The sequence below is a fragment of the Caloenas nicobarica genome, chromosome 6 (assembly GCF_036013445.1).
Source record: "Caloenas nicobarica isolate bCalNic1 chromosome 6, bCalNic1.hap1, whole genome shotgun sequence".
NCBI lineage: Eukaryota > Metazoa > Chordata > Aves > Columbiformes > Columbidae > Caloenas > Caloenas nicobarica.
In genome coordinates, this window is record NC_088250.1 from 23,373,453 (window position 1) to 23,400,000 (window position 26,548).

The 26,548-nt window shown below is 38.3% G+C and overlaps 1 protein-coding gene across 3 annotated transcripts in view; it reads left to right on the top strand.

Moving 5' to 3' along the window:
• FIGN (fidgetin, microtubule severing factor) overlaps nucleotides 1-26,548 on the top strand; it is a 96,596-nt gene that overhangs the window by 69,239 nt on the left and 809 nt on the right. For all 3 annotated transcript variants that reach the window (XM_065637952.1, XM_065637953.1, XM_065637950.1), the window contains exon 2: nucleotides 25,076-26,548. This exon is cut by the window's right edge and continues 809 nt beyond it. In XM_065637952.1, coding sequence (XP_065494024.1) covers nucleotides 25,076-26,548 — 1,473 coding nt within the window. The remainder of the gene's footprint in view (nucleotides 1-25,075) is intronic.

Below are 26,548 nucleotides of genomic sequence, written 5' to 3' on the forward strand. Positions count from 1 at the left end.
TCAGAATAAAGTTCGGGTCATTGTGTTCCTTAAGAGATTGGCTGAATGCCACTAATAGTATGTTGTGACTGGTTTTAAATCTGACAGTTGGCTACAATACACTTGAATAACTTCCAGCTTTATTGTCAAGCCAAGGTATAGTTTCAGTAGAGATGCTATCTGGCATCCACAGAAGGTATTATCATCAATTAGAAGCAAAATGCACTTCTCTTCATTTTTTGCAGGTTTACTCATGATGTTGTGCCCTGTGTTTGAATTAAGTTTGTTTAAAAAAAAATAAAATAATATGTAAGATTACAATTTAGTTGCCTTTGAGGTTTGACATGAATATCAATAAATAAACAGAGATTATGGAGCACATTTAGTATCTCAGTTATAGAAGGTGCTTGAAAATGTTTTGAGATTAAAATAATCAAATTTCTGAATTAGTCTCCTTGATCTGAGAAAAGCTAGATTTGTAGATATAGGTAATATACTCTATTAGACTAGTGGCTATAGCTGGAACTATTGAAGAAATGTTTGTTTATCTATTCTATCTGGTTTATGAAAATAATATTCATTATCATTACTTTTTGTGACTTTATGATGGGATTGCATGCAATATCATGCCTCCTCCTACTGTGCTTCATGGCCTGATGTGGAAGTTGTGGTGAGAAGTCCCTTCCTAAGAAAGCCACGAATATGTCATATTTAGACTGCTAATGCTACTGAACAGCTACAGGAGAGACTGACCATCATGAGCAACAGCAAAACTTTTCTTCTAAGGGGGAATGAATATGGATGGATTCACAGTGAAATTCTGCACCAGCATGTTCCTGGTTGTTGAGACATGTTAAGTGAAGAACACTACCACTACAGAAAATACAACGTCTAAATGTATTTTTTTAAACACCTCTGGGGCATTACACCACTGCATAGAGAAGCAGCCTTTGAGATTTCACATTCTCTGGCAGTTTATCTTATATTAGCAGAACAATAATTGATGGGATGACTTTTATGATACATTACTTCTAAAATGTTAATGCTTGCTTAACTGTAGGGAGATTACAAATTTTTTTCTCTGGTTTGTTTTTGGGGTTTTTTTTTGTTTTGTTTTGGGTCTCAATTAATTTGCCATTCCAAATTACAAAAGTCAACATTGCTTAAAGCATTAACTTCATTCTTTTTTTTTTTTTCCCTGTAAAGGTTAGATATTATACAGTAAGATGTTAGGATGGTGGATCTACAGGAATATGTATGAACATCAAACCCGATTCTTTGCTGACATGTCCATTATTTTAAACGGAATAGTGCTGAAAGACAACGGGACCAATAGTGGCATCTAATAGCAAACTACCATGCTCTACACTGTGTTTTTAATCTTGTGAATTTGAGCTGTACCATGAAAGTCTTCAAAGCATTAAGCTTTTAACAAGGTTATTCAAGCTCGTGAACATCAGAAGACTAAACCTTGAATACAAAGACGACTCTTAAATGTATTCAGACACCAAAAGATGCAGATTTAGATACCTTGTTAGGTTTTGTGTGAGGGCACTTGTCTGCTTTTGAGTCTTCAGCAGCTGTGAGCCAGTCCTTGGATGGAGGTTGCATCTATATATATATCACAGAATCACAGAATTGCAGAATGTTAGGGATTGGAAAGGACCTCAAAAGATCATCTAGTCCAATCCCCCTTCCAGAGCAGGAACACCTAGATGAGGTTACACAGGAAGGCGTCCAGGCGGGTTTTGAATATCTCCAGAGAAGGAGAATCCACAACCTCCCTGGGCAGCCTGTTCCAGTGTTCCGTCACCCTCACTGTGAAGAAGTTTCTTCCAAATTTAAGTGGAACGTCTTGTGTTCCAGCTTGAAACCATTACCCCTTGCCTTACTGTTGGTTGTCACTGAAAAGAGCCTGGCTCCATCCTCGTGACACCCACCCTTTATATATTTATAAACATTGATGAGGTCACCCCTCAGTCTCCTCTTCTCCAAGCTAAAGAGCCCCAGCTCCCTCAGCCTTTCCTCATAAGGGAGATGCTCCACTCCCTTCATCATCTTCGTGGCCCTGCGCTGGACTCTCTCCAGCAGTTCCCTGTCCTTCTTGAACTGAGGGGCCCAGAACTGGACACAATATTCCAGATGAGGTCTCACCAGGGCAGAGTAGAGGGGAAGGAGAGCCTCTCTTGACCTACTAACCAACCCCCTTCTAATACACCCCAGGATGCCATTGGCCTTCTTGGCCACAAGGGCACAGTGCTGGCTCATGGTCATCCTGCTGTCCACCAGGACCCCCAGGTCCCTTTCCCCTACACTGCCCTCTAATAGGTCATTCCCCAACCTATACTGGAACCTGGGGTTGTTCCTGCCCAGATGCAAGACTCTACATTTTCCCTTGTTGTTATTTCACGAAATTTTTCCCTGCCCAACTCTCCAGCCTGTCCAGATCTCGCTGGATGACAGCACAGCCTTCTGGTGTGTCAGCCGCTCCTCCCAGCTTGGTGTCATCAGCAAACTTGCTGATAGTACACTCAATTCCCTCATCCAAGTCGTTGATGAATATATTGAATAATACTGGTCCCAGTACTGACCCTATATATGTCTCAGACCTGATGATTTATCAAATGAGATTTTATTCTAAAGGGCAGCCAACCTCATAATGCCTGCAGCTGGAGACAAGGGAGTGAAGCAGAATGGTGGGGCTGGCCAACTCCCTGGCTTGAGTTAGATTCTGCCCAGCTTGTGATGCTGGCGCAAGTAGGACCTGAAGGACCGCAGGCTGAGTGGGATGACCTCTGGTGATGGGGGCACTGTGGCTGACTGAAGAATAATGCGAAATGATTTGCAAGTCTGAATTGCTCTTCTTGCAGCGTGGAAGTTGTTGGGATGCAGTTTTGGATGTGAAGTGAATTAACAGTAGGGATGGGGACATTCATACACAAATCCAGATATGGCTCTGCAAGCCCATCTCTGGCTACCGGGTGCGGCAGCAACAGCAAAGATGGTCTTACCTCCCAAGTAACAGAAATACATTAAAATTTATAGCTTTTATTTGTAAACTCACAGATCATGTGCCATGCTGTGTAAAGTGTGATTTTTTTTTTTTTTTCTTCTGGTTTAATGTTCAGGGTTAGTGTCATCCTAATTAGTTTCCACTGACAGAATAAATATTGTTCCATCTGTGCACTATTACAGTCAGCAACTAAAAGTTTGAAACACTTGAGCAGTGGATGTCAAGTAGTCTGTAAAGGGACTGGAAAGCAACTCATTTTCGATTATTTTGCATATATCACCATTCAGAAGGAGGTTATGGGAGCAATTCTCATTGTACTGCTATCATCCTAAAATTATGCCAAAATTTTGTTCCCTTTTTTCAACAGAATTTACTTGATAATGATCGTGAATACTAAATTGAAAAGATTTCATGCATTATGACAACATAAAAACTTTAAGCTTTTTTTTTTTTTTAACAAGGTTGGAAATGTGTTTTAACAGGGAAACATTTATTATCATATTCCTGACAGTGGGCCAGAGGAACTAACATTCTTATTTGTTCGACAATCCTGAGACCAGAGGCAGAACAACGTTTCAGGAATCTCCTTTCCTTTTCCAGTGCACATAACATGTAAAAGAAAATAGACATTTATAAATCGTAACTCTATTTATTGAAGTCCTATTTCTGGAAATTTCTTTGTGATTAAAGCAAATGAAATTAAAAAACAAGTCAACTTTATTTAGAGTTCATTTTGGTGTTGTTTTGGAGGGCTTTACAAAACTAGTCAGGCATGAGAGAGACGGGCACACACTTCTGTAAGAAGTATAGTTAGTTTCTGCCTGCAAGTCTGTCTGACATTGAAAATATTTCTTGTGAGTAATAATCCTTTACTTAATGTGATGGAATTTTTCCAGTTCAACTTCTTGTCCTTCTTGTAGCTTGATTAAACAAATTAATTTTTACATAATTGGAAATCAGCGCAGCTCTTCATGAAGATGTTGGTCAGTATTTAAAAAATAGCCTTAAAAGAACATTAACATCTCAACTATTTAAAAAGAGGCAAATCCCAGGCAGCGTCCTTAGGAAATGCTGTAGACTACATAAATCCAATTACTCAAATTCTTTCTTCGATGAAACGGGATCATACTCTGATGATATCTATGAAATATATAGCTAATACCCCCAAGTGTCAAAAAATATTCAGCATCTGCATATTATATTAATGACTTAAATTGTCCAGTATATGTCCCTTTAGATATCCATTATTTTTTAAATTCTCGGCAATATTAAAGTGGGGGTAGATGTAAATATTTTCTTAGCAATTACATAATGAGAACCTTTAATTTGCATAAAATTGTTACATTTAAAGAGCATGCATTCAGCTATAGAAAAGAGTTCACTGCCCACCTAATTTTCAAAGGAATAGAAACCTGTGCAGAGTTGATGTTTTCTTGTTTTATTCTGTTTTTTTTCTACATGTTAAAGTTATCACATGTCAGAGAAAAAAAATATACTTGCTCTTATGTGTTTCTTAACATGTTGAGAAACAGTACGTTTCACTTTGAATTTATTGGTTTTGCTCTTAGAACCAAAAACTGTTGTAGACATAAGGGAGGAAAAAGCAACACTTATTTGGAATTTAACAATACAGCCTTCTTTACTGGAAGCTTGTGTTATTTGTTCATATAGATTTTGCTTTAGAGGTTAAATTATACAGCAGTTTTAAGGAACTAAAACTCATAAAAGAAATGGCCATAGAGAAGTGTTATTCTACATCATGTTTAAATAATTAGACTTCTGTCTTATTGAAATATATGTTCTTTGGATTTAAAAAGAGATAAAAGCATGAATATTGGCATGATTAGGAAATTATATTGTGTCATGGTGAGATTGATTGATAGGTAGTTGAATGAAAATGAACTAAAAGGCTCGTAGAAGTAAATGTGTATTCTACTACTGCTTAGGCAAACGTTCCTGTGTTTACCTGAGTTATAGGAGAGTTATGCAGGTGAGAAGAGGCATCTTTCCTTTCTGTGTTTGGTTTGTCCATGTCACTGTTTTTACTGTGAAATTACGCATAAATGAAAGAATAAGCTCACACTGAAACAGAGAGAGTTTTAACAATTTCATTAATTCACAACCATTTTTACATCATGTTTACACCAGAAACAAATAACTGAACAAATGGAAACCCATCAAAGCTAAATATGTGCTGAAAGGGCACACTGGCCTTTAATTTTGGTAAGGACCACTTATTTATTTAAGCTTTTCTTAAAAAAAACCAAAACAAAACACAGTTTCCATAACCAGCCAGGTCAAAGAGATGCACGTCTCTGAGAAAATTATGTAAGAAATAATTTCAAGATTATAGTTAGAGAGATGTCATCTTATTATTCTTAAACCATTCTATTGTTTTTGGTTTTGTTTTTCTTTCTTCTCCCCCTCCCCGTTTTTTTTTTTTCTCCCCTTCATTTATTATCTGTCCCCTAAAGGCCTCCTACACATTGAAGTCCACAGTGGAACTCACTAGTGGGGATGAAGCAGAGAAACCACTGCAGGATTCCCTGTTTCAAAGCTGAACCGATATTCACCATTGACACATTCATTCATCTGTGCAGGGTCATTGGAAATCCTCTTTCTCTAGTTTTTCTTTCCCTTCAGGGAGCAATGCTTAAAAGAGCAAACCCCTGGTGTGAAGAGATAGAAGAATTCTCAGCGTGGCCAGTGGTGCCAGGAATCGAATTAAAGTTGTCCATTTGCAGATAACTGTATACTCAGCTCCCAGCATATTCAGCTATGGGGCTTGCTGCTGATGTTCTATTTGAAATGCTGTTGGTGGCACTTGGTTTTATTTTAAAAAAAAAAAAAATTGGGGCAAAAAGTTGGTTCTCAAAAATAAGAAAAAATGCTGAATTTCAAAATGCGTGTGGTTCCTGCTGTTCCTTTTAGGTCTGGAGGTTGTTAAGGATCATGTGCCAGAGAGGTAAATAATTACAGAATGTACTTCTTTGGGTAATTTAACACTTGTCATTTATTCTGCTATTGTTGACATCTCTATTTTGGCATAAATCAGATTTTGACATTACTGAACCTACAATTTTGTTTTTCTTTGCACACATTATCTCTTCCATGTGAAAAGCACTGGGAAGACACGGGCTGCCATGGAATCTGAAATGCCTGCAGTCAACACGAAGAGCGTCTCTTTCTTTCAGTTTCATTTCCTGTTAATAGAGATGAACTTGGTGAAGACATTGGGGCACGTTTAGAAATTGTCAAACAGAGATTCTGTAAAAGGAGTTCTGAGAATTTAAAGAAGTCTCTGTCAGTTTGGGGGATGAAAGGATAAGCATAGTCAAGTATTTGGTTACCTGCCCAAATTCCCATCCCAGCAACAGAATCATATTCCCCTCGCATGTGGGTGGCGGAGGGGTTGGTGCGGTATATCCCTATCCTTGTGACTGCTAGGAGGTTTAATTTCTGTCACTAATTTCAAAGAAATCTCAGGCAAAGGGTATTTCTGTGAGTAACAGTGGCACGATCTGCCACCAACATAAATCGCAGTCTCTTCAAGGAGCATCGGGAAAGGGAAGTGGGAGAAAGAGTTGGAGGCTACAAATTATACCACTACCTAATTATGCAGCTTTATTCATGTGACTAGTGAGAGATCCACATGCATATTAGCAACACAGAGGCTTAAATTCTAGACATTAATAACAACTTGAAGAAAGGAGCAGGGGAACCGCTCAAACAATTTAAATTCTCTGTCATAGCAGCTTGTAGCTTTAGATAGAGCTATCCCAGAAAAATAATTAAATTTTCTTTTTCAGCTAAATCACACAGGTGGTGTCTTCATGCAGTGCATCTAAACGTAAGCTCATTGTTCATCCCGTAACCAGCACTTCTATACCCAAGTATGTGAGATGTTATGAAGAGGTAACATGATAGTGAGATATTTTAATCTAGTTGAATGACCTTACACAAGGGGAAGAATTTTTCCAAGAGGGGCAGCCCAGTAATGAGAGTGAGGTGTGTCCTAAAACGGCCCAGAGCTCATTCTAGCTTATCAACTACTGCTACAATTCCTAATTTGTGGGGCACTAGTGCTTTTTCTGGGCAGCCTATCATTTAAAGTGCTATGAGAGACAGTTTAATCATTTTAAGAGTCTGCTGTGTAACTGATCTTGGAAGGCCCAGTACTCACCAGAGATTTATTGAAAAAACATTTGTAGCATGACTGTCTTTCCTTCAAAAATAGTCAAAATATTAAAAAAGCAGTCATGCTCAGCAGCAGTTTTCATTGATGCATTTAGGGCATTGCTCCTCTTTAGCAATCCAGACCTTTTTAAGAAATGTCATTTCTGGTTATCCTCAACACAAAAAGGCCCATCAAAGCTACCTTGGTGCAACCTTACTTCTTAAATATCAGCCTGTGCCCTCTAACCATTTGTTATCAAGTATCTTTTAGTTCTGTTATGGCAAACTCTCAGTTTAATACACAGAATGAACAAGACATGGATACAGCCCAAGGCATTTTTCATTAAATCAAATACAGGTTATTTATTTAAAATGTATCGGATGTATTCTTGAAAAGGTGACACAAGATCTTTGTATCATAATGTGCCTAAATAATTAAGTGCCTAATGAAAACAATATGAAGTTTAAAAAAAAAAAAATCAAAAAAACTAACAAAAACTTTAACAAATTTAAAACCTTCCTTAGCCTTAGAAAGTATTCAGTAAAGGTTTGAGTATAGCAGTTCTGTCTAATTTTCCTATCTTTCACGGACTAAAGTTTCTAAGGTCCTCATAGATGTGATTTCCTCATTCCTACTGTCTTCTTGACTCCTTTTTTTCTCAGATTTACCTTCAGAACAGCCAACCCTATATACTGGTATATAGTGGGTTAGGTATTCACCTGCCACACAGCGAGTGGGCTGACACAGGGATGGGATCTCCCCACACCAATTTCTTGAGCCATTAGCGGTGAGCATGTTGATGGGCTGTGCTGTATCTGCAGTTAAATTCCTAAAGTGAGTGGCAATCACCCAACCTGGCCTTCAGGACGTGAAGAAACCAGAAACATGCTTGATAGGTGGTAGAACAGGATGCTGCTTTGTTAGCTTCAAAAACCTTTGCTGTCCTATTTTCTGACCACCCTTTAGCACTGTTGCTCTTCATTTGGCGCAGCTTTAACTTTGAGATAGAGGATGGTGCAGAAATGCATGTAAAGAACTGGAGAAGGAAGAAAGGGAGGAGGAGATCGTATATGTCAGGTACAGGAGAAAAGAGGCATCTGAAAGCTCTGTGTTTGTTGGAGGAAATTTCCTGGCTTGCTGCCAGTGAATAAACTGTTAACATTTATTTATTGAGTATAAAAAGCAATTAACTGAGTGGTTTTTACCTTTTTATGAATAAAACCCTGTCATTCTCTAGGCAGAAATAATCTTGCAGTATACTGCAGTGCAGCGGGATGGTTGCTGCAAAAAGGGTCACTTAGAATTTCTCAAAAGACATGTATTTGGTATTGCAGTTGATATAGTCTGTATTGGCACAGCCCAAAATGTAGTTTTTTTCTGGTTGTGTGCTTTTTCTGTCTGCTAGATTCCAGGCTAGACACTGTGCCATCACTAGAGACAAACCTCATCCCTGGTCTGCAAGGGGAAATAAACATATCTGTACAGTTTTACATACATACATATATATATACACACACATACATAGAGAGAGATTCTCTGAACCAAAGCTTTATATTGTCTCTTTAAAAAATGCATATAAAATACAAATACAGTATCAAAACTGTAATAGTGAGGAACATATTTCCCATCTCATGCTGCAGGGCATAAGCTAATCTGCTGCTGAGATCAGGCAGGAACTCCCCTTTAACCCTGTGTTGTTTTTCATTACACAACTGGCTGTCTGCATTATTTGTTTTATTAGAACTTGATTGTTTAATGACAAAGATACAGAGTTATGCTAAAATAAATAGAAATCTCTATAGTTGAAAAGCAGAAAATAGACTCTATGAAAAATAAAGTAAAAGTCAAGGACTGCTACATTCTGTTATGCTCACCCCAATCCCTCCAAAGATCATGGATGTTTTCCTCACACATGCATTTTCTTAATTAACCTCATCCCCCAGACAAACCCACAACTGTATTATATAGGACCTGGTGTTCTTTCTTTTGCCTTCTTCATTTTATAAGGAGATTTTTCCATAAGCAATTTCAGTCAGGAAAGTTGTGTACTAGACTGCTCTACCTTTAAAGAAAGAGCTACTAGGCAAGTCTGTGTGTTTAAACCAATCTGAAGTGCAGGGAATATTGTCTGCCATAATACAAAGGATTCTAGTTCTGTTGCACAAATGTTCTCATCTGCTGCAACTCATCTATTATATTGCTTTTGTAAATGTGTCATAATAGAACAGTAACCTTGGCAGTCCTCAGAGGTGTTTTTTGTGCAATCGTTCAGACAAATGGTTGCTTCTGTTTGGAACAATTAAGCTTATTTTTGGTTTGGTTTTTTTTGTTGTTGTTGTTTGTGGGGTTTTTGTTGTTGTTGATTGGTTGGGTTTTTTTGGGGGAGGGAGGTGTATTTTTTTAAAAAGCCAACAAAAAACAATGCAGAACACCAAGTGAAACAATTTTATAGGGTATTTCATCCAAGCTGCTCTCTATTCCGCAAAAAAACTCTAAATAAAATTACCATGAACAACAGAACAGAGAAATCTGAGGTGTTCTGTTCTCAAAGGCACCCTACAGATTCTTTATGGTACCTTTTTCTGAAAGGCAAACTGTGATTGGTGCTGGCTCCTGACAGGGAGAAGCTGGGCTATAATATTGGAATTTCACTGATGGAGAAGAAAATGTCTATGCTGCTGTAGAAGGTGCAATAGATTTCACGTGGACTCCAGTTTCTGCTATTTATGCTGTCTTTTGGTGGAGTTGTCCCAAAATGAGCCACTCCAGGGCTCACCTTAGGTTTCAATAACAGCAAATGTTACCACTAGAGTTGTGTCCTCCTGCCGTGCCCCTGTGGAGAGTCCTCACCCTCTGACACCACAGAGGTATTGGCTGATGTGCCAGCACCTTAGCTTCAAGATGGCTCTTAAGGTTCTTCTCACTGTCCTTTTTTTAGGATCCTATTGCTCTTTCTCACTGCTTCACAGTGTTTTGGGGAAAATTCTGCCTTGAGTTTAACCTGCCGCTGTAGCTTTACCTCCTCCTTTGACTTCCTGCACTTTTGCTATTTCTTGTGCTAGTCTGTGGTCCTGTATATATGACACTCCATCTCAGGGTAGCAGCCTCTAAGTAGTGTAAAATTTGCTAGGTCCTACTTCTTCAATGGAAACTCCTCTAAGAGTCAGATAAAGAAGGGTTTTGTGATCAGGCTAAGCAGGCCTACAGGTATCGGAAGGAAAAGTCTCAGTTTCTATCGAAAGTCAGGTGTTGTTTGGGGTCAGCATCTTAGATAAGCAGACTGATGTTTTGTAGTCTTGATAAAATACTGATAGATCTGAGGTTGAAAAGTTGTGGGGGTTTTTTTTGTTTGGTTGGTTTGGTTTGGTTTTTGGGTTTGTTTTGGTTTTTGTGGTAATGCTAGGATACAGAAGGAATACACTGAAGGTTCCCCCATGCTTTAATTTTACGTTCAAAGTAAGAAAGGATGGTAACCATAGTTTTATTATGATGCCTAAGATACCTCCTGTGGATGCTACTTTTCTTTCAACCTCAGTGTTAAACTACTAAAAATATCAAAATGTGTGGTATTGAAGGACTTATTGATGAGCATCTGTGCTTAGTAAAATCAATGGTTCAAAATGCATATTATGTATCTTAGAGCATCAAGTTGTCACTCACAAATGGTGTGAAGTTTAATGTATTAATGTATTATTCAGAGGTACAAGAGGAGGTAGTCCAAAGCAGCTGTGGAGTCTCTATGTAGTTTTGTGTGTGTGTGTTGGTTTGGGGTTTTTTTTGTTTGGTTGGTTTTGGTTTGGTTTTGTGTTTGGTTTTTTGTTTGTTTTGTGGGCTTTTTTGTTTGTTGGTTTGGTTTTTTGGTTTTTTTAAATGTTATTTTACAGAGAGCAGAAGCTGTGTGACAAAGTTGCAAAGTTTGAAATTGCATGATAGGGTAGGCAGCAGCACTAAAACTGTTGAATCTGGGTACAAATTCAGTTCAGACTTAAGAAACCGGAAGATATTTTGATCTGAAAGCTACAAAAACCCATCTGGGAATAAGTTCTGGGTGTGGGGTTGGTTGTTTTGTTTGTTTGTTTGCTTCCTTTTTCCACTGTAGTACAAAGAAGCACATACCACAAAATCAAGTGAAACTAGCATTAATTTGGTAGTCTCAGTTCTCGTAGTCATATTGCTTCAGAAACCTGCAAACAGATATGGAGACTTAGAGGCTGCATTTATAATTACTGAAGTTTAGGGGCTAGGGTATACAGGAGGTGTAATAAGCATTCATTCAGTAACAGAATTTTTAACATCTTAACATGGAATTCTGATATAGAAATCTCAGTTCAAGAGGATTAGTCTTCATCATTTGGTTGGTGGTTTCATTATTGATCACTCATCTTTATGCACTTCTTTCCGAAGTCTTGGCTGTCGACACAAACCTTCTCCAGCAGAATCTCTAGTAAGCAAAACATTTGCATCCCTGTGTATTTCTCCTAGTGGGAAACAAAAAAGTAGTCTTGGTCATTTCTTATTAATAACTTTAAATATTATGTCAGACCTAAATCAATCTGGTGAGATAACAGTGGTTATTTCTCAAGATTAGCTCTGGATATTTAACTAGCTAGAGCTTATACATGCAATTTTTTTTCTTTTTTGCCTCTTTCAGCATTTCTTTGGTACTAGTATTGATATGACTAGTGCAGCAAGGTGTACGTCTAGTTAAATTTAACTTTCTATTGATGAAAACTTATCTCTTGCTGATGACTGTGTTTTATGAATAATATATGTCACAATGTTACATTTTCAGAGCTGTGGTCTTTATATTAGAAACTTGGGATTTTTGGTGTTAAGTAGGTACTAGGAGTTGATAGTATGTGTAGGAAAAACAGCATTAGTTGTATATATGTGCGTGTGTGTCTGCGTAAATATATACGTATATTATACGCAAGCAATTTGCTCTATTTTTTATCAAGTATTTTCAGCTGTTACTGTGGAAGGAGAACTGACAAGTGTTTTTTCAAGTATCTCTTTTTACTGGCCATTTTTGTTCATTATCATTCAGCTGGTGACAACAACATTTATTATTTGTGTATTAATGACTGGAAATTGTTAAGTGATGGAAGAGCAGTCAAACAAAGCTAGGTGGAATTAACTTGATGCATGCCTGGCAGATGATACCTGATTTACAATACTCTGTGCATTCCATAAATAATCTCTGATTAAGTACCATTTACAGAGCTAATCCAGTCTCTTAAATAGTTTTAAATTTGCTCTGGAAATATTATTGAACTCCAAGTATTTCAAATATTAATATATTTTCAGGAGAAAAAAAAAGTCTGTATTGCAGTAAATCTATCATCATAGCTACCAATTCCTTGAGCTTAATTATGACACTACTAAATGTGAAAATCTATTCAGCGCTAGGAACACTTTTCACATTACATTCACGCTAAAGATTGGCTGTTAAGGGCTCATTACTGGTAGTTTTCTAAAGAGCGGTTTATTAAACACTGTTACCTAATAAGCATCTTTGGTGGTGCAAATTGCTGAAAACAGTAATGAGTCTGATTAGACTTCATTTCAATTACGACGGCTGGTCTAGGAAAAAAAAAAAAAAGACACTACTCTCCTTGATGCTTTGGAATCTGGCTATAAGGCATCAGATGGTTTAAAAGGAAAATGCCACCTCTGTGTTTCCTTTCCACAGTTCGGTAATGAATAGAGAGCTGTCCAAGTAGCCATCCAACTTAACACATTGGAAAACTAGATGGGCAGCATTAGAAGCACAATCCTGTTTGTTTAAAAATTCAACAAAAACTTTTCAGTTAATATATCTAAATAGGGTCATATTCAGGTTTCCACTACTTCCTTGACATAAGTATATAAAGCCATAAGAAGAGAGAAAATTAAAATTATTCACTCCTACCTGCTTTGCAGATGTTATACATTCCTCTGATTATTGTAATGCACCTTTCAATTATTATCTTTAAGTCTTCTACACATCTGTAAGATCTGTAAATCTTACTTGCAATCACAAAACTCTTACAGCTCTCACAGTACCTCATAATTCAACCTGTTTCTTTTCTTTTTTTAACTTCTAAATTTTTTTTCCAAATTAAAAACCAAGCTTAATCAATTTGTACTACTGGTGTCAAATACTTCAGTGAATATTTGTTAGTTTATAACCTTAATTTTTGATGCTAAGTATGTTTAACTGTATTAACATTAAGCTTTCTTTTAAGTCATTCCTGTATGTTATTTACACATTCTGGATGAAAAGACAAGTGTTTACAGAAAAAGGAATTTAAGCTGATAGTTGCCGAGTATTTAGTAAAATCCTAATGTTACTGTTGATAGTGTATAACATTTTTAATATTAAATTTATGTGGATGCACTTTTATAAAACTATTTAACACAAAATTGGACAGAGTTTTGTAACTAAAACCTCATAATAAAATTTGACTGGAGAAATGACAAAAGCAGGACAAAGAGGGACACCCCTGGGAGATGTGTTGCTGCTCAAAGCAGTTTGTTGGACTGGGGTCTGGAAGTGTGGCTGAAATCAGACTTCCGTCCAGTCAGTTTACAGCAAATCCTAGGAAGGTTCACATTCAATAAAGTTTGAGAGCCACCTTATTAGGCATAGGAAATAAATCAGAAACTGAGCTAGTGCAGCAAACATCAGAACTCTGTCTAGATTTTAATGAAATATTTTCTGCCATGAGTTTTTATTACGTGTGGCACAAACCCCAAATTCTGGTGAACAAAATATCATTTGTGTAATTAACTGCTGAATAATAGTTGCCTAAAAAGAAAATCATAAAATGAAAATCATAAAGTTAAAATCAGGGCACATTTATCTCCATCACAATAAATTGTAAACTTCAGTGGTTCTTGTGACTTCAAACCAGAGAACTGACATGAGAATCAAGCCCAGGAACTTCAGGATCCAGGCATCTTGTATTGACACCAAACCCCATTTTTGGCTCTTTTTGTGACGTTACCTTTCTACCTTCTCTTTGAAATTCTTACAGTTAGCCATGATGTATTGTATATTTTGTGAGAGAAAGGACTTCAGTGTGCATCATCAAACATCAAGTAAAAGAGTGCGTTTTTTTAAAAACATCATACAAACACAAGTGCTATTATTCAGCTGTATATGCGCGCCTGTAGTGCGCTTTGAGATTCTAATCAGTGGAGCTTGACTTCTGTACCCTGAAGCAAATTTTGAAACTATTTCATCATTAAGTGCCTACATACGCAATAACACTATGGACAAAATTACAGAAAAACATAGCACAGTTTATTGTTATTTAAGCTGTCAACAATGCTTAGCTAGTTATTGATATGATCATTGCATGGTTTAGATTTTTCTTGTCTCTTGAAGGCTTTTTACAGAAAAGACTGAATTTGTGCGCTAGCTGCAAAGGAACGTCACATTTTATCAGCTGGGCTTTACCATTTCTTTCTGTTTTTTAAAGCCAGCACGTTATTCCCTTCTGCCCCTTGAAGTGCCTGTGCAGCCTCTCAAGGACATACTGTGGGTTCCAGGACATGGCTCAGCTTCTCATGTTGCGGGGTAAACTGCTTTTTTTGGGAAAGGAGAATGAACATACAACATGAGGAGTTAGTTTCTTTTCCCTCTTGCTCTCTCCAGGAATATGGCAAATATATCAGCATATACAGAGTTAAATTTCTTGGTTAAGACATTCTCTGGTGCCTCTGTGTGTGTAAAATGTAGAAATGTATAAGCATATATAGAGAGATTTCTGTATTTGTCTATAGAAAATTTCCTGTTCCTCCTCATCCCATACCCCAGATAATTTGTCACGCTAACTGAATAATCTATATAATTCCATTCAAATGCTCGGGAAACAATACAGTAAGTCCCAAACCAAGAGCATTCAAAAAACTGGCTATATTCTCTTTTTCAGTAGTTAATTCAAATACATTTTATTGAATGAGCAAGAAAGAATCTTTGGAATTTGTGAAATACAATAATTGAAAGGTTTAAGTGGGGAAAAGGTTTAGCTCAGCTTAGTGTTTCTAGGATGCCAGTTCTTTGGTTATGCTCCTGCTTTTAATCTTGTTTCTGTGCGTCGGGGGAGCAGGGAGGACGGGAAGGGGCAGCTGCTGCGCAGCCCGGCCGGGCAGGAGCCGGCCCCGAGCTCTGAGTCCCCTTGCAGCCGGATTAGTGCCATCCTGATGGTTTAGCTAAGGTGTTCCCTGCCTTGAGGAACAAACCTCGGGTTCCCTGAGATAACATCATCCCTTCTTACAATGCCATTTCTCATGCTGAAATATAGATGTTGCTTGTTTGTTCGTTTGTTTTTAATGGAGAGACCAAATAAGTATATGGGTTGATAATACAATCCTTTTACGTGGCATATTCTCTTTGAAAAGACAGTGCGCCAGCACCAGTCGCTCTGATGCTTATAGGAGAGAGAAATGTGTGTGGTGTGTGTGTCTGGTACAACGGGGAAAAGCAAGAGAGTGGATGAGCTCTGCTAAGAGCTCCCTGCTCTTAATCCTGGGCCACGTCAGGAGCATTCTAAAGCAGTTTATCTTCATATGGCGTCTTGTATATAAGAAACAACACTAACCCCACCAAAACTCATTTCATATGTAGCTTTTTCCACAGCCTTCAGATCAAAGTTATTTTCTTCAGGCTGGACTAAATTATACACAGGTCCCAGGAGTGAAGGACACTGAATTAATGCACTATGTCACCCAGTCCTGGCTATAGAATATTTTTATCGAAGTGTGAGATGCAACATCTCTCTACTATTTCATTAAAAATTAATGTGCAGATTGCCAAAAAGCAAAATGTATAAATAACACAAAATTTTGTGAAAGCTTTATACACTGTGTAGTCTTACTAAGAAGGGTGTTGTTTGTTTTGTTTTGATTTTTTTCTTGAGTATCAGATTACTTCTATATATACATTTAATCAGTATTTGTTCTCATTTAGCTAATTAGCAGAGGTACTCTAATCTCAGTAAAGCAACTGTTCATACCTTTTCTACGTTGGTAGGTTTTGGAATAAGCGCTTTAAAAGGAAAGCAGTATTACTGGTTACAGGCTAGAGTATTGTGGTATTGGCCCATATAAATTTGCTTTTTCACTCTTGTTAGTTGATTGTATTGGGTCAAACCTGACTACAGTGCTTTGAAACGTACTGAAATGGATCTTTGCCTTTGTGTTTATAAGGCAAAACGAGCTGGTTAGATAAATCTTTGGAATTAACCTTCTCTTACTAGATATAAAGCTATGAAATACACACACAATTACGTATATATATTTTTAAAGCATGATGGCTGGAAAATATATTAAAAAAATAATGTAGTGGAATTTATACAGACTGCTGTTGCTGTTATTAGGATGAAAATATATTTTAAATAACTCTTGCTATGTAACTTGGTCTTATGTTTTAAAGCAAGATTATTTTTTAACATTTTTGAACAGCATGACATAAAAAATAATGCATCATCACTTAAATCTCTGTATATTGTGCACCCACTTTGTTCAAATAAAGTATGTCCCTTTATGGCAGTTTTAACCCCATTTATCCTCATGCACAAGTGCTCACCTGTTATTTACTCACATAAGAGAAGGTCGATACTGCAGAACAAGGGGAGTGCTCTGTTGTGACATAAAACATACATATTCATTAGCTCTGCTGTCCCTGTGGACACGTGTGGTATGTCCTGATGATCCTCATTTGGCAAAAGGAAGTGAGCTTAAGAAGGAAATTGTCTTAATGGATTTAAGATACATGAAAAAAAGGTTTTAAAAATACTTGATTTACAGTGAGGAACCAAGCAATAACTCTAAGTGTGAGTGAAAAAAATGCCTGTAAAAGGAAACGATTTACTGAATCACAATTAGTAACAGAAATTGAAAAAAATAAATAATAGAATCCAGTATTTGAAAATTATAATTTTCGGATTTTTTTTTTTTTGCCTGGAAGAGTTTAGGTCAGGATCTGAAGGTTCCATATGAGGCTCCCTAGTGCTGAAAATTCATTCCTTTTGCCTCTTGCTTACTTGCTAAAAAACAAGTTCAGGGTTCTGTGTTTCATCTGCTGTAGTTGATTACGTGAGAAACACGATAAAGCAGTGAGTCTGTTTTATCTGCTCTGCTTTTAAGGATTTGTGTTGTGCTCTTTTAAGGTAAATGTGCTTCAAACTCCACCTCGGTAAGGGGAACTGAGGAAAAAGCTACTTCTGTGATTTTCTTGCTTAAAAAGAGAGTATGCATTTTTCTGCACTTCTAAAAGCTTCAGTTGGGTTCATAAGAGACTTGAAGTAAGTGCTTCAGTGGGAGCAAAATCATGCTTCGGGTCTAAACTACTTTGCATTTGCAAATATGCATAACTACTTGTGCCGAGTGGCCAAACTCCCTATTCATTTATAACTATATTTTACCATGTGAATACTTTGATTCTCAGAATCACTAGAGTTATCCTGCAGTAGTTATATTGATTCTCATGTTTATATAGGCATAAATTGCAGATTGTGTGGTATATTAATACTTTTAAAAATACATTATAGTTAAAAGAGTGTGTTCAGTGGACTACAAAAGTGACTTTTTAAATAAGTTATGCTTTTGTTTACAATTGCTGTCCTTCTGAGTATTCTCTTGGTTTTTTTAAGGTATTTGTTTGGCATTAACAAAATATACTCTGTCCTTTAAGGACATGGTACTGTTTGGAGGTACTTGACAAAAATAGCTTAAAAATATAAAGCCTAGGAAGAGGAAGCATCATTACAGATTAAAAGAAAACTTATTGCAGTTATTGTCTTTGTTAGTGTGTTTTCTAGTCAGTTTAGAACAGTGTTATGAGAAAACAAGTACAGTGAGGGCAGGCTGATATAGTGAAATATTTTAAAGATAAACTACATTTAGTCACAAATATGACCAATTCTCTATACAGAACGATTCTGACGCATGCATCAATGAGTTTACTTATGGTACACAACGATAGTGCATCAATGTGATTATGCTGCAAGGACGAAGCCCTGAACTGAGAATATTTTTATGCTTAAGGGCTGCTGCCCCAGAGACACTGATACCCCCAGAGCCGGCAGCAGCCTGGGGGCTCCCGTGGGGTGCCCAAGTAACAGCTACAGCCCTTGTCATACACCTCTGTGGGCTGCTGCTTTGTTGGCCCACGGATCCAGCCTGCTTCTGCTGCCAAAATGTGATAGCATCCTCTCTGGACCAAGTTTCCCTTTGCTCGCTTGACTATTATTTTTCCTTATTTCTGTTTCATAAGGCCTTTGAAGCTGATGGATCTGCTAAAGGCCGTTTAGCCAGAAATGTCTTTGTGACTATCAAAGACGTTGCTTTATGTAAATGGCAGGGAGGGGGCTTGGAGGGAGAAAACTCATTTGCTGTAAATGTGTAGCAATTTGCTGTTGTGAGGTGTGAAAGTGTGATTTAAAAGGAATAATCATTTGACAGTATTTAAATTAGATAATTGGGATGTATTAGTTTGAGATTCTGTGTCTGGAATTTCATTTTTAACTAGTCCAGGCTCTTTTAAAATGTTGCGTTTTTCTTACTGCTTTCATCTTTAAGTGCTGTTGACATATATATGATCTTTGATATTACTCATGATTTAAGTGTTTTGTTTTAAAGATTGAAATGTTTTCACTATCCATGCTAGATGGGAATCATATTGTAAACACCCTGCCAACAGCTTGCTCCCACTGATGCGTGTGGCATGCATAGGCTATATATAATAAGAGGAAGAACAGACCCCTACCAAGAAAATGCTGAGAGCACTTTCAAGGCCTGTTTTCATGAGTTTGTGGCTGCCACTTACTGAAAAAAGCTTCCAAAGTTGGACCCATGTGGCTGGGCAGCTCAGTTGGAGGCTTTTCCTCCCACCAGATCCTTTGACGTCAAAGGAGTTCCTCATGGACTGGAGCAGAGGTCTTCACTGAGTAATTAGAAAATAAATGTGGGAATCATTTTCTTTTTTTTTTTTTTCCCCTGCAAAACATAATTAGCTCAATCCACTTTTCAAAATCCCTCCTGTTTCCAATTAAGAGAGATCAGTTGCACTATCTTCAAACAGCTGAAATTATGCTTATTAATAAAAAATAGAGTGTAAAAGAAATGTTTTATCTTGAATTAATTTTTATTATTATGGGACATATGACAGTATACAGTCTTACAAAATATTATCAAATTTAGTACAAACCCAGGGAGTTGCGTGTCCTACATCTCAAACAGTGGTTACGGCATGACTTGTTTATTCAGCTCTGTCCCATGCTTCAGAAGGATTTTAAATTGTGGATTTAGGGCCTGATCCTCAAGGTACTAACACCTCTGCTCTCACTGAAGTATGAGGTTTGAGGAGTGCTGGCACGTTTTCAGTGAAAAGCCTATTTAAGTCAATGGCTGTTTTGGCAGAGCTGAACTCTGCCCGTCCGCAAGAAGCAAGCCCTTGACCAAACTCATTATGCTCCATTGTGTAGATAGCCAGCATCATTAATAATTGAAGACAGGGCTGAAAGTAACAGTTCCGTGGGCAGAGGCAGCTTTTGGAGACTTTGGCTAAATGTGCAAGCAACCCAAAGTGATGATGTTCACATCCACTTCCAAGTCAGAAGGGAAGAGGACGGGTGGCACTCGAAGCTGGGGTTTTGGAGTTGTTTCCTGCCTTGCAACAGAGCGCTCCTGCGAGTCTGTTGTGGACAGTGATCAGAAGCATCTAGTTGACTTGTTTGCCCCTGGTACAGCCTACTGCTTTTCAACAGTGCACTCAACAGTTGCTCAGATCATATTTATTAATAACCACAAGCCTAACGTTAAGAACCTGCTTGAGCCACTGATGTTTACAAATGAACCTGCAGACCTGTGCTAGATAGGACCTAAGGCAGTGCAGGGATAAACAGGGCAGGAACAGAGAGGCCACAACAGGAGAATAATTATTTTCTCTTGCCTTGGGTATGTTGAAGGAACATTTATAGGCCCCTGATCCAAATGGAAACTTTGGTAGCCAGTTGGGAAAGCTGGTGTTCTGCCCTGTTTCTAGTTCCTCGTGCACAGTAGCTCTGCGTGATTTATGTTTTGCTCCCCAGCATCTCTGGAACTGCAATGCCACCTCTGCCATTATCTTCAGAAAAGCACAGTTGCGTATGATTTAATTTTAGCTTGATCGTTTTATTAGAGATGTGAATGGATGAGAGGTTTACTAAAGTCCCAGTGTCCTTTGTCTAAGCAGGTCATTGCTAACCAGGTTGGTTAGTTGGAAGGTGATTATCATCATTTGGACTTGTCTATGGGACACCACAAATCCTTGGTGTTTTCACCGAACATGGTCCTAGCTAGTATTTCTGGACTTTTCCAGGTCTGTTTTCAACAGAAACACATCTATTCAAATTGAAAGGAAAGGCTGGTTATTTGTTTTCCTCTTCTGTAACAGATATAATCCTGTAAGAGGCTGAGCAATTTGACCTGATACTGAGGCACCAGCAGAGGAGGGTTCTTCATATGCACAAACTCACTCAAGCTCCCAGCAGGATCGGGTCCCTGCTGGACATCAAGGCTGTGTAGAACATTGCTTGTTCTTTTTTGCGTTTGGATTACAATGTTATTTTTTCTTAACTCCGGTATTCTTTCTTTTATTTTTTTTTGTTTCTTTTAATTCATAAATCAGAATTTGTAAGTAGATTTCTGCCATATGGAGTTCTTGTATGTGAAATTGATGAAGTAGTATGTATTAGATTTTACATTTTCAGGCTAAGTGCACAAAATTAGAAGGGAAAAAAATAATGGTCAAACACTTTGTTTGAAGTAATTGAATAATGAAATTGTTGACTATAATTACTTTAAATGTAATTTGGATAGATTCAACTGGAAGAATTATGGAGGAGAGATGTATAGCAGGGCTGTCAAGACAAGGAAAAATAGATACTGCTAAAAAGCCCTACACTGCCTCTCCTATATAATGTATTAAATTTATCTTAAAAGCAATTCTCTGATAAGTACATACCCGTACTTAAAGAAGAGAATCCTTTTCTTTTGCCTTTTACAGCCCATACCAGCACAGTTTACACTGTTCAAAAATGTTGATAGTTCAGAGGATTCCTAAGTTATCAAAGATGCTTTTAAAAATAGATTCAGCCTTGCATTGCTTCTGGATTTTCAGTAAGTTATTAAGCAAATACACTATCTGCAGGACCGTGGTTTATGTCAAAGTTTAAATTACACTAAAAAAAATGCAACCTCTAAATATGCCCTTATTTACCTGATTTTAGATGTTTATGAGAGCATTTGGATTCCTAACAAAAGAAATGCAGGAAGGTATATCAATTCAAGCAAAAAGCAACTAATAAAATACAATTTAAAACACAGAGATGAAGCGACTGCAAACATCAAGCAATTAGGTGGAAAAGAAAAATGTTTCCATAATTAAAAGAAACTGTAACTTCCTTTTTTTTTTTCTCCCAAATCAGACATTTGACTCTTGTCAAACTATTATTGAACTATTAACAAATGGAGTCAAACCTACCAAAAGTTTCCTGCTTTTTCAATTATTATCAAATTGAGGAAATAGTTCTTTGTGCCCCACAGTCCAGACCATTCCAGTGGACTTCATGTAAATACAGATTTCTTCACTGCATACTAATACAAAAAATACGCTTATGGTTAACTATTAACCTGTGCTTCCAAATAACACTAATGATTGCAATGTGCTGGAATAAATGCTCATGTTTCATGAGATGAGAACAGTCCCGTTCTCTTAAGCTTATCTAATCAGTGCCTAATCCTGCCTTTACAGCCTTTGTTAAATGCATTGGTATTTAATATGCATCAATAAATAAACTTTCAATTATTGTGCAGTGAGCATATCCAAAGATAGCATGACAATGTGAAACTACTGGTCTATCTAGCAATTGTTCCAAATAAAGAATGCTCCTCTTAAACAGGTAATTCAGATTTTCTCACATTCTTTTGTAGCCTCATAATAAGGAAAATAAATTAATCTAGACAAATAAAATTCAAAGATTAGAGTTTTTATACCATCTAAATATGTCTCTCCACTGTGACTAGAAATAGAATTATTGTATTTTTAAAGCATTCTAAATAAGATCAATTTATATTTTTTTTTAAGTATTTGGGTGAGGAATTTTGAAAAGCTTGCTAAGTGGGTGGTGTATTGTATATGTTGTTGTGCTCTGACCTAGTGCATTCTTTTCTCTCTTTAAATTCAATAGTCTTCCTTTTACAAGCCATTAAAGATAATGTGCCAAAAAGCATATTCATTAACTACAGTACGATTACCAGCTCAGCCAGATTCTCTGCTCCATCCATATGTATTTTCATTCTTTTTCAAAAGTTTCACTGCTGCTTTAGTGCATTCTTTGCGAAGAGTCTTTCTCATGGCATCCATTGATTAGTATCTGGTGAAGCATTAATCTGCTCAAGTTGTTCTGCATGTCTGTAACAGAAGCTTCCAGTGTTTTGGTAAATTTATAAGCCAAGTATCGCAGAACATGGATAGGTCTTGTTTCTTTGGTTTGGTTGGCTTTTTTTTTTCCTTTTTTTTGGGTTAATGAACTTGTATGTCTTTTAGGCAGTTCTGCATTACAGGATCATTAATATTCTTTCCTTTTTGAAAAGCTTGAAGTATCCCATTACACTAGAAGAATTTTAGATACTGATTAAATGCAATTGGCTCTTGGTGATTTGCTTTCCAGATTTCTGGCTGAATTTAACCAAGTGTGATTTCAGAAAAGCTTCTGATAATTCCTCATTAAAATTGCTTTTTTTTGGTGTGTGTGTGTGAGCATGATTTCTATAATTTCACCCAATTTCATGACACATTTACCCCCTCTGAAAGTCAGTGGTTGAAACATCAGAAACAATTAGCAAAAAAGATTATATTAACACTAAATGAAAGAAATAAATCTGCCAAACCCTCAGTTTCAAAGCTGCATTTGTCAAAAGCACTTCTCTGAATTAACTTTTATAGGATAACTGTATAATTGTTAACAGACATTTTTCTCAAGCTGTCAAAGTGTTTGAAAAATGGGGGAGAAAGAGAACACTCAGGAAAAAAAAATTCACAAGTAATCAATGGCGTGCTCACATGGAATGAGATTTGCAGTACTTGTGCTAATAAAATATAAGGCTCAATGAGAGGTACTTTGCAGTTTTCAGGCTAAATTTAAATGATTTGATGATTTGCAAATACATGAATCCAAAAATAAAAATGAAGAATCCAAATGCAAATGAGTGCAACTGCAATAAAATATAATTGGAAATTAATCTCCTGCTTTATTCATTTATTGTGTAATTACTGCAATCCTTCCCACCTTGTTTTCAGTATTTCTTAATCATTAAGTCGGAAGCATGACAGCAGTGCCAGCCCTGGCATGATTCTCTTTGACTAAAACCTTGTAAATTAACACAATTAGCACAGCATCATCCTGCTAATTAACTTCCAGTGTCTGGTGCAGTGGTTTTGCAAACAAGGAAGAGGGAGTCAGAAGGGAATAAACATGCCATTCTGTTACCAAACTGTGCGCTGTGTTAGGCTTAGCTCAGCGAGGCTAAGCTGGCCGTGTCAGATGCCGGAGTCAGGCAACCGAGAGCTAAAGGGGTTGGGGAGAAAAACAGGAGGGGATAGGAGCTGTCAAAATAGTCCGCAGTAATTCAGAGGGGAGCTAGTGCCACAGATGCTTCATTTCGACTGGGCCTTCTCCTTATCAGGGAATCTGTGCCAGAGGGCACAAGACTATTTGCAAAAATCACTCTTGGTAATACGAGAGAGATTAAGGAGGTCTATTTGATACAGCTGTACAAAAAACAGCCGTGTGTCTACCGTGCACAGGTACGAGTTGGAGGGGGTTATCTTAACGCTTGTAAATTGCTCTTACTGCTGCATTGGATTGCAAGGAGATGCAATAATTCACATCACATTATTTAAAAGATTAATTGCTTTAAAATGACATTTGCTTCTTTTTTTTTTTTAAAATTATTGATAGGGTTGGTTGCTTTGTTTGTTTGTTTTTAATAGCCAGCTGTGGAAGGCACAAAACTTTTAGGGACTTGGCTTCATTTGTTTTACCTTTTTTCTGTCTTTTTTTTTTAACTCTCTGTCTTTGTACCCTGGAGGCTGTCAGGCAAGGGGAGGAGGAAGGCAGAGCAAGCAAGGAGACTGACAGACAAGTCATGCTTGTTTTTTTTTTTTTCCAGAGCCTCAACAACAGAACTGAGAGGCAGAAAGGAGCCAGTTGTAATTCATACCGAGTTGTAGGCTTTGTGTGATGAAAGCGACGGAGCGCTGCCTGGGAGATTGCTTTGCTGCACTCCACGAAGCAGATTTGAAACTGTCGTGGACCAGTTTAGATGAGAGTTGGATTATGGAATGACCTGCTATGTCTGTGTCATATTGTTCTGCACAGGGTGCATTATACTGCGCTAACTAGGTGTTCAGTACCAAATAAGAGAGGTATCCTAGATGTGATCTGTCAGCTGTGTCTCATATTTTTATGTTGGTTAAAACATAAAACTGAAACCATGATGAGAGAGGACAGAGCAGTTGGATGCCTTGTATGTTAATAATACATCTGCACTCAGAGAATTTAAAATGTACTGAGTCTTATTTAATTACTTTGAGAAATCTGGCATTACCTATATTTTTTAAAAAAAACAAATAACCCTCTGCTGAATCAACAAAAAGCGTGGCTCTGTGTTCCTACAATAAACCAAGCAGTTTATACTGCTTCGTAAAGGCATTGCATTTTCTTCCCTTAAGGATTTGTGGTGTTTGTGGTGTTAAGCACACTGTTTCAGAGAGCTGAAGAAGTTCATGGACTGTACGTTTGAGAACTCATTTAAAAGCATCCAAAAAAGGCTGAGCTCGCTGTTAACTTTTTTTTTTTTTCCTGCTGCCCTAGGCTTGAAGATGCAGTGGACGCCAGAGCATGCCCAGTGGCCAGAACAGCACTTTGACATCACTTCAACCACCAGGTCCCCTGCCCACAAGGTGGAAGCCTACCGGGGGCACCTGCAGCGCACCTACCAGTACGCCTGGGCCAACGACGACATCTCGGCTCTGACTGCCTCCAATCTTCTGAAAAAGTATGCAGAAAAATACTCCGGTATTTTGGAAGGCCCAGCCGAGCGGCCCATTCTCAGCAATTATTCTGAAGCTCCATCGGGGCTGGTGAACGGCCGGAAGAATGAAAGCGAGCCCTGGCAGCCATCGCTGAACTCGGAGAGCGTGTATCCCATGAACTGTGTCCCAGACGTTATCACAGCCAGCAAAGCTGGGGTAAGTGCAGCCCTCCCCCCCACAGATGTCTCGGCCAGCATTGGGAGCTCTCCTGGGGTGGCCAGTAACTTGGCTGAACCCAGTTACTCCAGCAGCACCTGCGGAAGTCACACCGTTCCCAGTCTTCATTCAGGGCTCCCATCTCAGGAATATGCCGCAGGATACAATGGCTCATACTTGCATACCAGTTACAGTGGCCAGCCAGCACCTGCACTTCCATCCCCTCATCCATCCCCCCTGCACAGCTCGGGACTTTTACAGCCCCCACCACCACCACCGCCACCTGCCCTTGTCCCCGGCTACAATGGGACGTCTAACCTCTCCAGTTACAGCTACCCTTCCACCAGTTATCCTCCTCAAACCGCTGTTGGCCCTGGGTACAGCCCTGGGGGTGCTCCGCCGCCCTCGGCATACCTGCCTTCAGGAATCCCTGCTCCGACCCCTCTGCCCCCCACCACCGTCCCCAGCTACTCCTACCAAGGCCACGGTCTGACGCCCATCGCACCATCTGCCCTGACAAACAGCTCAGCTAGCTCTCTCAAAAGGAAAGCTTTCTACATGGCAGGGCAAGGAGAAATGGACTCCAGTTATGGAAATTACAGCTATGGCCAACAGAGATCTACACAGAGTCCCATGTATCGAATGCCCGACAACAGCATTTCAAATGCAAACAGGGGGAATGGTTTTGACAGAAGTGCTGAAACATCATCCTTAGCATTTAAGCCAACAAAGCAGCTAATGTCCTCTGAACAGCAAAGGAAATTTAGCGGCCAGTCCAGTAGGGCTCTAACACCCCCATCCTATAGTACTGCTAAAAACTCACTGGGTTCAAGATCGAGTGACTCGTTTGGGAAGTATACCTCCCCAGTAATGAATGAGCACGGTGACGAGCACAGGCAGCTCCTCCCTCACCCAATGCAAGGCCCGGGACTTCGTGCAGCTACCTCATCCAACCACTCTGTGGACGAGCAACTGAAGAATACTGACACACACCTCATTGACCTTGTTACCAATGAGATTATCAACCAAGGACCTCCCGTGGACTGGAGTGACATTGCTGGCCTAGATCTGGTAAAGGCCGTCATTAAGGAGGAGG